Source organism: Phodopus roborovskii, unplaced genomic scaffold (genome assembly GCF_943737965.1).
Source record: "Phodopus roborovskii unplaced genomic scaffold, PHOROB, whole genome shotgun sequence".
NCBI lineage: Eukaryota > Metazoa > Chordata > Mammalia > Rodentia > Cricetidae > Phodopus > Phodopus roborovskii.
The window spans coordinates 1211837-1224457 of NW_026126459.1; the positions used below are offsets into that span (position 1 = coordinate 1211837).

Here is a 12621-nt window from a genome sequence, read left to right on the forward strand (position 1 = left end):
TACAAACAAAAGTAAACTGCCTAGGCAGGCGGGGCAGAGCAGTTTCGGTCTGCGCAAAAGCACGCAGACGGGTCACAACATCCACCCTATCACAAGACCCCGCCCCGCTCCACCCCGCCCGTCACAAGGCCCCGCCCCATCACAAGGCCCGCCCAGTCACAAGGCTCTTTTGCGTCTCTCCAGCGGCCGGCGCAGGCCCAAGCAACCCGGCCGCCCAGCGGGTGCAGGTGCGGACGCACCGGCCATCACCGCGCGCGGCTGCGCAGCGGGCAACGTAGACACCGGCCTCTGGCTCCCCGAGAGCGGTGAGTCCCCCAACCAAACTCAAGAGCGTGTCGCCGCCGCAGTCCCCTGCCAGTCTGACATCCTATCCCTGCGTAGTTACTGAGTGCGGCCGCCTCGGGTCAGTTGGTTTCAGCCAGGACTCGCTGCGCGCTCGCCCAGACTGGTGGCATCATTGGGGGTGGGGCGCTCCTGCAGCTCTGAGCTGGCGAGAGGGGGTGGCACACTGCAGCGGCCCAGAGTCGAGGCCCAGCGACCCCCACCCACCCAGAGAGAGGGCCCAGCGACCCTCCGGACGCATTCTGTGGCTACCGCCCCCTCTCCACGTCGTCCCCATCCCCGCTTTGTTCCCTTGAACGCCCTCTGGTCGTTTCCATCCCCCACACACCCCCGCATCCCGCTGTTCCTGGCGTACCCTACTAGCAGACACCTTAGCAGCCAATACAGGCCTGCACTCAGCACCCGGAGCTAGGGACATTCGGCTCTGTGCCTAGGAGGAGGGTCAGGGTTCCCGCTACTCACAGATGGCCTGGGGATTTCCTGGGATAGAAATAGCCGCTAGCGCTGGCCCCTTCAAGCTGCTTAATAGGCGGCATAGGAGAGGGAGGGCCGGGGCACACCCCCACGCCTCTCTAGCCACTGCGCCACTCCCCCCACCCCAGACCCTCAGTTGCTGAGTTCTAACCCGAAAGACCCGCCGCAGTCAGAAGGTATCTTCCAAACTCCAAGCCTAGACTGACAGCCTTCACTCTTTTTTCCCACCCTCCCACCCCCACTCCTAGATCGATCTAGAGCAGCCCCTTCCAAGATTCCACATCGGTCTCCCCAAGCCCCACCCAACGCTCCCTGCCTTCTTGTTCTGAGGCTCCCTAAAGCCCTGTACAAAGGTCGTGGTCCAGCTTTTTTTTTTTTTTTTTTTCTCCCCTTCCTGGATTGCAAGCAGGTAGGGCTGTCACTTGTTCCAGTCTCTCAGAGGTAACTGTTCTGTTTTTCTCCTCTAGGGGCAGCCACAGAACCCGAGGCCATGTCCCATGAAAAGAGTTTCTTGGTGTCTGGGGACAGCTATCCTCCCCCAAACCCTGGATATCCTGTGGGACCCCAAGCCCCTATGCCTCCCTATGTTCAGCCTCCTTACCCTGGAGCCCCATACCCACAGCCTCCTTTCCAGCCATCCCCCTATGGTCAGCCAGGGTACCCCCATGGGCCCAGCCCCTACCCACAAGGTGGCTACCCCCAGGGACCCTACCCTCAAGGAGGCTACCCACAAGGGCCATACCCACAGAGCCCCTTCCCCCCCAACCCCTATGGACAGCCACCACCCTTCCAGGACCCTGGCTGTAAGTGTAGGGGAACAGGGGCAGGGGTAGGGGTAGGGACTCAACTGCTGTCCTCATGGGACACTAGCCCAGCCTCTGTGCCCCCAGCACCACAGCATGGGAACTACCAGGAAGAAGGACCTCCATCCTACTATGACAATCAGGACTTCCCGGCTGTCAACTGGGACAAGAGCATTCGGCAGGCCTTCATCAGAAAGGTTGGGCCTGGCAAGTGTGTAGGTTGGGAGGAGTCATGGGGAGGCCGCTGAGGTGTGGCTCTGATCTGTGTCGTTCCCCCCCCCCAGGTGTTTCTGGTGCTGACCCTGCAGCTGTCAGTGACCCTGTCGACTGTGGCCATTTTCACTTTTGTTGGGGAAGTGAAGGGTTTTGTCAGGGAGAATGTCTGGACCTACTATGTCTCCTATGCCATCTTCTTCATCTCCCTCATTGTTCTCAGCTGTTGTGGGGACTTCCGGCGAAAGCATCCCTGGAACCTTGTTGCTCTGGTAACTCCCAATCCTGAGCTCAGTACCCCTAGGCCTGTAGAATAAGAAAGGGGGGTACACAGGGGTTGGACCAGGAGCATCTCCACACACCCATGGCCCCCGTGGTCCTCTTCTGCAGTCAATCCTGACCATCAGCTTGTCCTACATGGTGGGCATGATAGCCAGCTTTTACAACACAGAAGCCGTCATTATGGCAGTGGGCATCACCACAGCTGTCTGCTTTACGGTGGTCATCTTCTCCATGCAGGTAAGGGAGACCTAAGATGGGACTGTAACCTCAGAGCCCTCAACACCCACAGTCTCTCACCTCCTTTCCTTCCTTCTAGACCCGCTATGACTTCACCTCGTGCATGGGTGTGCTCCTGGTGAGTGTAGTGGTGCTCTTCATCTTTGCCATACTCTGCATCTTCATCCGAAACCGCATCCTGGAGATTGTGTATGCCTCTCTGGGTGCTCTGCTCTTCACCTGCGTGAGTGAGGGTATTGGGAAGCCTTTTCAGGGGATACTGAGTGAGTGAATAAGTTGTTTCATACCATGTCTTCACCCCCTAGTTCCTGGCAGTGGACACTCAGCTGCTCCTGGGGAACAAGCAGCTCTCCCTGAGCCCAGAGGAGTATGTGTTTGCGGCTCTGAACCTGTACACGGACATCATCAACATCTTCCTATATATTCTCACCATCATTGGCCGTGCCAAGGAGTAGTACAAGCCCCAGCTCAGGTGGCATGGATGGCTGAGACCCATGCCCTGGCATGACAATGCCATCTGTGCTTGCCTCTCTCTGATTCCCCAAGCATAGCCTGGAGCAGAGGGAACCCCTCACCCTCGTGTATGTACACTGCAAATACTTAACGTTTGGACCCTCTGTGGCCATAGCATGGCCCTTTTAGCCCTCTTACCCTTGCCAAGGGCTGATGGGGCTGCATTTCTGTGCCACCTTCTGTCCACTCATTGCATGAGCCCTGTCTGCCAGCCCTTCCCAGGGTCTGGGATCAACACCAGGTCCCAGGGGAGAAGGATCACTCTAAGAGGTGAGGGTGCACGTCTTCCCTCCTGTCCCAGCTCCCCTGGTGTAGAATATCCCTGTTCCCTCCTCACCCTGCCTTCTGAGGGATATACAGGGTGGGGCTTCATTCTTGTGCTGATCCCTGAGAACAGAAAGGATGGCATGCCTCAGGGGAGGAGCCTCTCATGCTGCCATCATTAAAATTCCAATAAAGGATCCCTTCTTCTCTCTGCTTCTCCTTGTCTTTCTTCTCACTGCCCTGGTTGATGATTGTTTGAGACAGGCAATGACAACCGAGATTAATGACAGCTAACCCTCTATATTTCCTCTCTTCCTTTCTTGCTATCTTGCTACTGGGATCTGAGCTGAGGACAGGGTTCCAGGGGCACACAGGCATAGTGCCAGGTCATAGAATTTGGAGTCACTGTATATAACCACTCTACTCTCTGAGAATGGCACAGTGCAACAGTGGGCTCTGTGAGTTTCTTATGTCTCTACCCAGGGCCAGCAACATAGGTCACTGGCACAACCCTAAAAGAACAGGCTCCTTGGCCTTTTAGTGCTGGTTCCACAGGCCTGCCTGTCCATCCTCCCTCCCTTGTTCTTGCCACTTCCTCTCTGCAGCCATCTATCCAAGTCCCTGAATTCTGGCTGAGCACAAACAGCCTCCCCACAGAAGGCTCCTTGATACCTATATCTCAACTCAGTTCAAGCCTCTTGCCTCCTGAACCCCAAGGCCAGGACAGCCTTGATTGTTGGAGGTTTCCTCCTTAGGATTCTGTACCCTGATTGGCACAAGAACCTTCCTGGACTATTGCCTCCTGGCAGTGTATGGATGTGTTTAATTAACTGGCATCAGTTGCTCATGTTCATATAGGGACTCCCACTTCGCAAGCCAACCATTGCTCACAGGTACCTCAGCTGTAGCCTGAGCCAAGCCACAGACACCCTCCCCAAAACATGGGGCTTCTTCATTATCTCACCAGGCCAGAAGTGGTTAAATCCCCTCCTCCATTATGTTTCATTCTTCCCCCACCCAGCCTGCTCAGCTTCATTTAGACTTTATGTCTACAAGCTAGACTGCTAGATGTGAGCCATGGAGGCTACCCACCTAAGGCCCTCTACCTGGTTTCCTCAGGGTGAAGCCAGTATTCCTCATCCTGGCATCTAGGCTCTGCCAATTGCCCCTGGCAGTTCCAACTGCCTTCCTGTACTTATCCCCAGCCCTGACCTTGAACAAACTGAACCAAGAATTTCTCCTTGATGGCCAGTTCTTGTAGCCCTTCATCCAGGGATGGGGTTATTCCTGCTCAGAAGTCTCCCTTACTTTAATAGCTAACCTTAGTCACTTGGTAAACATCAAATTGACAAAACCACTTCCCCCACCTCCCCTTCTGGCATTCCTTTGAGAAGATCCAGTTCCTCATCGAGAGTACAAGGCAAGTTCCGTAACATGTTGACTGGGGTAATCAACCTAAAGCTCTGGGGTTATTGCTCAATGGCTGAGAACTTGCCCGATAAGAACTTGCTTAGCAAAGGCCTGGATCCCCAGTACCCTAAAAACAAAGCCCCACTCCTGATACTAGCTCACAGATCCAGAGAAAAAAGATCATTCATATTGTTAAAACAACCAGCAAGAATGGGAGGAATAGCCTGGGGATCATCATAATGGGCAATAATTAGTCAGAAAATCCCAGAGAAACTTAGTTGGGGAGGGGGCTCTCTGGGAACAGCTAAATCCTGGAGGTAAAGGCCAAACATAGGGGCTTGAAAGTGTCCTATAGATGAAAGATGCTCTGCCAGGCAGTGATGGCAAATGCCTTTAATCCCTGAACTTGTGTGATTTCGAGGCCAAGCCCGGTCTACAAAGTGATTTCCGGGTCAGCCAGGGTTACACAGAGAAACTCTGTCTCAATCCCCACCCCCACCCCAGAGGGAGAGGGGCTCAGCAAGAGCTACTGGGTTTGTAGAAAGCAGCAAGAGAACTATTCATGACAGGGAGCTGTTGAGATGTGTTAGAAACCGTGAGCAAATATTGCCTTGAACATGTGGGATTGAGTGTAAAGGTAAGAAGAGCAGAGGTTTCTATCCATTGAGAAAAGTAAAACAGAACCCAAGCCCCTGATGCTAACATGGGAGTAGGTAGAAGTGTTCATGTTGCTTTGTAAAGATGGCTGGGGGGGGGGGAACTCTCACTATACATTATACATAGTCCCAGGACATGAGTAAAGCTGGGCATGATAGCATGCCTCTGTAATTCTAGTGCCCTACATTGAGATAGGAGACAGAGACAAGAGAATCTATAGAAACTTGCTGATCAGCCTGGGCAATGAAGCAGTTAACAAAGATTCCCTATCTCAAAGTGAAAGGTGAAGACCGACACCCAAATTTGTCCTCTGACCTACATACATACAACATGGCATGTACATGCCTGCACATAAACACACACAGCACATAAAAATATATTTTTAAAAGCTCTCAAGTTGATGCATGTAGTTAAATGGAATCATAACTGTGAGACCACCAAGGTGTTCAAGTGAGAAAGAAAGCATTTTCCAGCACCTAGAGTTTGGCCTATCCTATCTGCAAGGCTTCAGTGCATCTGTCCTGGCACTCATAGACTGGGGTTGCTAGGAACTGGTCTAACCCTCACAGATAAAGACCTTGATATTCTGTTTAAACAATTTCATAAAACATTGACAACAGACCAGGCCACTCTTACCATAATGGGTCAAGAAAAACTAAGAGCGGGAGCTGCGTGCCCCCTTAACCTCTAGGGAATGCTGGGAATCTGTGTGTGAGCTGGAAGCTGTTCTGTGGTTGCCCGAGGAGAAAGGAGCCATATGGGACTACTGCAATTTCTTCCAACAGCGTCGCAAGAGGGCCTGGGGCTAATGTGCTGGCATAATATCTGTGTACTATCATACCTAACTTACTCATTGCCCAGGATCAAACTCAGAGTTTCATGAACTATGCCGGACAAGCATTTTAACAACTGAGCCACACTCCAACTCCTAAATGTTGGGTTTGTGTTTTGATGTGAAATATCAACAAGAATTCTGATCTTTTGTTCTTGCAACAGTAACTTAGAGAAGAGTTATCAGAGAGAATGGCTATATCTTCAGTGAATGTTCCCCAAGTCTCAGACTACATCAGAGAATTCATAAAGCAGAGAAACCATTCAATTGTAATGATTGTGAGAAATCCTTCAGACATACCACTTGTCTTAGAATACATCAGAAAGTTCATACAGGAAGTTCAGAACCTGAAGAAATGCAGATCAGCCATACTACTTATAGGAGGTACTGATGAACCAAGTCTCCAAGAATGGATGCCCTACAACCTATAGATATACCTCTATGCCCCGACCAGCGGGGCCTAGTTATTCGTGGGTCAAGGTGGGCTAGAACCTGAAAATAATGGGAGAGAAAGAAGGAACGAGACCAAGCAATCTTTGTCAAGGTCTCACTTTATTAGGCACAAAGAGGGGTTTTTAAAGCAAAGCAGGGAGGGAAGGGGAGGGGTAGCTGTGCTGACTCTGGGGCTCTGGTATTTTCCCAGGCCAAAAATATCAGACCCTAGATGTCTACCTATCTCAGTTCCTGGCGTCTTAGTTCATCTCAGTTCCTGGGTTAAATGGAACATAAATATCAGACCATAAGTGTCTGTTTATCTCAGTTCCTGGGTTGAATGGAACAGACTGCTTTTTCAGCAGTTTTCTGCTTTACCAAGATAAGGCTCAATTAGAGTTTTAAGGTATACGTTATTTTGCAAGAGGATGTGACTCAAGGCCGGTTCCCAACATATCCCCCTATTTTATTATTTTTTATGGAGGGTCTGTCTTAGGCTACACGGTGGGCTCCCACAATCGGGACCCTGGGGATGGGCTTGTCACTATGTGACGAATGGGTAGGACCTCTGTCTTAGGCTACATAGGGTGCATCCGCCCTCAGCACTCAAAGACATAGTCAAAAATAGGGTGAGAAACTCGGGCAGGAAGAGTGGGCTCCTGAGAGAGGGCCCTATGCTACTCCCGTCGTTGAGGGACCTACAGCCGAAGAGGAGGGTCTGCATCTGCTTTGTGGCACCGCGATACTCCCGTCATTGACATCTCCATATTTGAGAGAACCAGGTCCTCTGTTGTTCGAGTCCTGTGAAATCAAGTCTTTGTCTAGGAGGATCAGAATTGGCATTTTCACCATCCTCAACAGGTTCCTCAGAGGAGCCCTGTTCCTTTTCCAAAAGCTGATGGTAGTGTACAGAAATAGGTTTTTTGAGCATGGAATCAATTTGAGTTTTGATCAATTGAGTTAGTCTCTGGAATGCCCAAGGCCCAAAAGTCAGCAGCAGCAATAATCCCACAAATGGTCCCAGGAAAGAAGGAAGCAAGGTAGAAAGCCAAGGGGAGGTGGCTTTTTATACCAGGACTCGGCCTGTTCCTGCTGTCGTTTACATTCCTCAAGACTTTTTTGTACTCTATCTAAGCTGTCTTCCACTAAGCCAGTCTGATCAGCATAACAGCAACATTTCTCTTTTAAGGCTGCACAAAGGCCACCCTGTTGTAAGAATAATAGATCAAGTCCTCTTCTATTCTGTAACACAATTTTTGTTAAAGAAGTATGAGAATCCTTTAGATTTTTTAGTCAATATTGTAATTCTTTAATATCTTTGTCTACTGTCACTGTGAGTCGATTGAAATGGGAGTTAGTCTATACCAGAGAGGCTATTCCTGTCCCTGCCCCAGCAGCTCCAAGACCTAGAATAACAGCCAAGGTAATGGCAGTTACTGGTTCTCTTTTTACATGGCTGAAAGTATCTCGACCCCAGAAGTTAAGGAAGGTTTCTGGATCATGTATAGTAAGTCGAGGTACCAACTGGACCAAGGTGCAATAGTCTCGTTCCTTTTGAAAAACTGAGACTACCACATAAGTAGTCAATCCAGAGGAGCAGGCAAGATAGGTTCCTTCTGGTGCTGTAACATAAATGTATTGTGAGGAAATTACAACCATTAGGTTATATATTGGAATTAATGAGGAGGGAGGAATAATGTGAGGACCAAGAAGACAAAGACCCAGTCCTGAGACTTGGCCAATGGTTAGACCTTGTTCTGTGGGGGAAGTAGGGCTCCATCTTAATTGGCTAGTATCATTAGTAAAGATAACATTTAGCAATCCCTTCATAAAAAGGGGGACCTGGAGAAAAGCAAATCCAGCATTCTTGTAGATCTGTATTATTGGTCAGATGGAGGGTATGAATAGTTGAATTGGCTAATGCAAGAATCAATTCTGCAGAGGAAGGAGGTCCAAGGGGTAAGGTGGGTTGAAAAATTCCTGTGACCTTCAGGGGAGAAGGGGAAGGTTTGGCAGAGGGTCTAAAAGGAGGCCTACGAGGGACATTTCCCTTCTGGTGTAATTCAGGATTGGGGCCAACGGCTGTTTTAGGGCTCGAGGGAAGAAATTTTTGTAGCTGTATTTTAAAGGTAAGGCCTATATCTTCTCCTGAAATATACAGGCGAAGACCCCATTGAGCCCCTCGAGTTGGCCAATTTTGTAATTGTTTTCCCCCATTGGTGAAAGAGATCAACAAAGGATTATACCAGTGATTGGAGCATTGTCGATTATAGGGAACAGGTCCTGAATTTAATTCATAAGAAGGGGGATTTAGGCGCTTAACCATTATAAGGTCCCAACTAGAGGAGGGTTTCCAATAAGTGTCCCCAGTGGTCTCATATCCCCAGGCAGCACAATTTTGTTCAAAGCCACATTTGTCCTCTATAGATCGATCTCGATGGGATCCAGGGCAGACATATACAGGTGCCATAGTAAGATAAGTCCTGGCCTGCCCATTAAATCATCCCAGTAGGGAAGTAGATCTAGTATTTGTATTGACAGGTCTGGACCGGGGCAAGTAATAGCTAGGCGTTCCCCACCTGGTTTCAGGAGCCCCCCATAGCCAGGGCACAGAGATCAACAACTAAGGAATCAAAAGAGGGTTGGGGCCCAACATGTGAGGAGGTATTGGCTACATCTCCGGCTTCATTGAAGATGATCCATGTATAGTTGTAGATTCGATACTGGTTAGAGATGGCAGGAACTCCCAAGGACAGCAGGCTGCAGGCAGTCCAGAGAAACAGCATCTTTGTATCTAGAATTTAAACACAGTTGGAATTTTTCTCAGGGTTTCCCCTGGGTGGGTTATATAATTTTAACAGGCACTCAGGCAGCCATCTAGCATTATTGGCCTGATTATCAAATATGCAGGTATGTCATTTTCCCCAAATAAGCACTGGATCTGGTCCATGCCATTGGTTGGTAAGTGGATCTTTCCATAATGCCTGGGTAAGATCATGTGCTGTGGTCAGATGCAAAAGGCGATCAGCAGCTGACTTTTTAAATTTATCATAGGTAAGGAAGTTAAGCACAAACAAGGCATGGTTTAGAAGATTTTTAGAATTATTTTTATCGGGGTATAATTTTTGTCCCCCAGAATACAATTTATAAAGCATATTTTTAAGTGTCTGGTGTATTCTTTTGACAATTCCTTGACCTTGAGGATTATAAAGAATGCCAGTAATATGTTTAATTTTTTTATTGCACAAAATGTTGAAATGCTTTACTAGTATAACCAGATCCGTTGTCTGTCTTTATAATTTTTTGGAATTCCCACGTAAGCAAAACATTTTAAACAGTGACTTATCACATGTTTAGTGGCTTCTCCAGTTTGTACAGTGGCCATTAAGAAGCCTGAATACATATCGACTATCACATGTATGTACTTTAATTTGCCAAATTTTGCAATATGAGTAACATCCATTTGCCATAAATGATTAGGAAGCAGGCCTGAGGATTTATTCCTATATTAGTTACTGGTAAATATTGTGGGCACATATCATATTGTTTGACAATTTGTTGAGCAGTCCCTGTAGTTAAACCAAAAATTTTTTTAGACTATTTTTATTTTGATGATGATGACACCTTCTTAGGGGAGGCTGGCAAATGAATCTAATATATAGGGCCATTTTTCCAAAAACCAGCAGTGGGTGAAAAACTGGAGGAAAGTACAACTACAACAAGAGGCTGTTCATAATCTAGGCGGCAAAGATGGGCTTTTTCAATGCTTTTTAATAGCATTGGATGGCCTCTTTGGCCTTGGTGTAATTTGTCTGGGAGAGGTCTGAGCTGGATCCCCTAGAAGAATATCATATATTGGTCTAAGCTCCACTGTTTTAATGGAGAGAGAGGCAGATCTATTGAACATCTCCCAAAAACTTTTGCCAATCGTGAAGAGTTTTTAAATTTGAACAATCAATTTGGAGTCTTTGAAGCTGGAGGACAGCCTGTTGGATCCAATGGCCTAGGTAGGTGTAAGGAGGTTTTTTTTGAATATTTTCTGGGGCCAGAATAAATCCATGAGCCTCCAAGAGCTCCTGTAATTTAGCAAACATTTCAAGACATCTCTCCTCAGCAGGTGCTGCCAGCAGAATATCATCTATATAATGGATAATGTAAAGATTACAAAACTTGTGCCTGCTAGGATCCAGGCAGGTAGCCACATAAGCCTGGCATATTGTAGGACTTTAGACATTCTTTGGGAGAGCACCACCCATTGAAAGTGAAGGGTGTGTTTCCGATTAGAAATTTAATCGAAGGAAGGCTAAATTCAAACCTGGGGCTAACTTGGGAGTGTAGCAGATGGAAAAGAAGCAATCCTTTAAATTAATAACAATTAGATGCCAATCTTTAGGAATAACCACAGGTGAGGACAAGCCAGGTTGAAGAGTTCCCATAGGCTGCATTGTCGAATTAATGGCTCTCAAATCCTGGAGTAATCTTCCTTTTCCTGAAGCCTTTTAAATCGCAAATATAGGGGAATTTCAGGGAGAGGTGGAGGGGATCACATGTCCTGCCTCCAATTGTTCTTGAACTAGTTGGGAAGCCACCAGAAGTTTTTTTTGTCATTAAGAGTCATTGTTCCATCCACACTGGATGTCAGAAATCTGTGTAATGGGAATAGGGGCTGGCAGTGCAACAGCAACCCTCTTTAAAAATGGCTAAATTCTTTTCTATCACCTTAAATGTCTAATGGGAGAGTGGCCACAGAGTGAACGTCTCCTTGCTCCAGTTTACCTAGCCCTTGTCTTTTGTCTCAGCCCATTTTACACATCATCTGGAGAGCTTTGTCTCTTGGCAGAGTGCCTTGGGCGAGGGTTTGGGTAGTAAGAACAACTCCCATCTCTTCTAAAAGAGATCTCTTCCCCACAAATTAGTGGAGAGGCCAGCCAGGATATAAGGCTGGAAGTAACCTAAATGTCCTTTTGCGTCTCTAGTTAAACCAAACTGTTTTCTTAAACTATTACTATTTTGATGATAAAAGCTGGGTGACTGCTGAGCTAATTCTACCTGAGATAAAGTGACTATATTTGTCAGCCTATTAGCTGACCCATTACTTTTAGCCAGTGGATCGGGAAGTTTGAATGAGCTCTTATATGACCCACAAGGTAAGGTGCCTTTCTTTGATGAATGGCATTTTGAAATTGCTTAAACAGTAATTAAACCTGATTATTACTAGTTCCAATGTATGGAATTACCTCTAAAACTTGAAGAACTCTGAAAACATAATGACTATCAGTATATGAGTTAAATGAATCTTTCATAGGCGCTGAAAAACTATTGCAACAGCTTGTAACTCAACTATCTGAGCTGAAGCTGGATCTGTCTGTACTACATATTTTTTTCATCAATAACATAAGTTGCTTTTCCATCAGAAGAACCATCAGTAAAAACGAACATAGCATTTTTTAACAGGATTACTAATACAAAAGGATGTATTAGTACAAATTGTAATGTCTATAAACTGATTATCAATTTTTTCCAAAAGCTGAGCAAAAGCTGATGGACCAAACATTATAATTAATTAAAGCTTGAAAACGTAGGCCTTAAATCTATACAGAGGAAGGAAACATCTAATGATAAAAGAAAATTAACTCCTTAAGTCAGGAATGCCAGGGCTGGTACCTGAGCCCACTCTCAGAAAAGGGGAGGTAACCTCTTACCATCTAAGTAAACATTCCTTTGCCTGTTAATTGCTGGTTGTAAAGATTTAGTAATAACCATTAACTTACTATTTGGTATAGGAAACATGTATTATGCTTGGTTCTCTGGCAAACTATCTCTTAGACAATATTTTGTACCATACAAGCTACTGCTTTAAAATAAGGATTTAACACTTTGGCTGGGGAAACAGGTAAATGCAACCATTACAATGGTCCCCTTTGCCATAAGACAGAAAGAATTTGGACTATGCTGTGTGGGAAGTACATAAGCCTTGCATGGTTTTGTATACTCAATATAGCATATCTGCAGATGCTGGATTGTATTCTCCGATTGTAAGAGAACTTGTCTATTCTCTTCAGTGAGCTGTCTAGGTGAATTGGGATTACTATCTCCTTTGAGAATACTTAAAGGTTTCAAGTCACCAGTAGGTGCCTTTTAAAAAAGGATGTAACCACTGGA

At 46.8% G+C, this 12621-nt stretch overlaps 1 protein-coding gene across 2 annotated transcripts; it reads left to right on the plus strand.

Moving 5' to 3' along the window:
- The first annotated feature begins 197 nt into the window (after positions 1-197).
- On the plus strand, positions 198-3341 carry Grina (glutamate ionotropic receptor NMDA type subunit associated protein 1). 2 transcript variants are annotated; one of them, XM_051189193.1, is made up of 7 exons: positions 198-305; positions 1284-1619; positions 1707-1816; positions 1904-2104; positions 2223-2351; positions 2431-2574; positions 2657-3341. In XM_051189193.1, the coding sequence occupies exons 2-7, from the start codon at positions 1307-1309 to the stop codon at positions 2804-2806; spliced, it is 1047 nt and encodes a 348-aa protein (XP_051045150.1). In that variant the 5' UTR covers positions 198-305; positions 1284-1306; the 3' UTR covers positions 2807-3341. The 2 variants fall into 2 exon arrangements, with proteins under 2 accessions (XP_051045150.1, XP_051045151.1); XM_051189194.1 differs by lacking the exon at positions 198-305 and adding an exon at positions 383-403.
- Positions 3342-12621: the final 9280 nt, after the last annotated feature.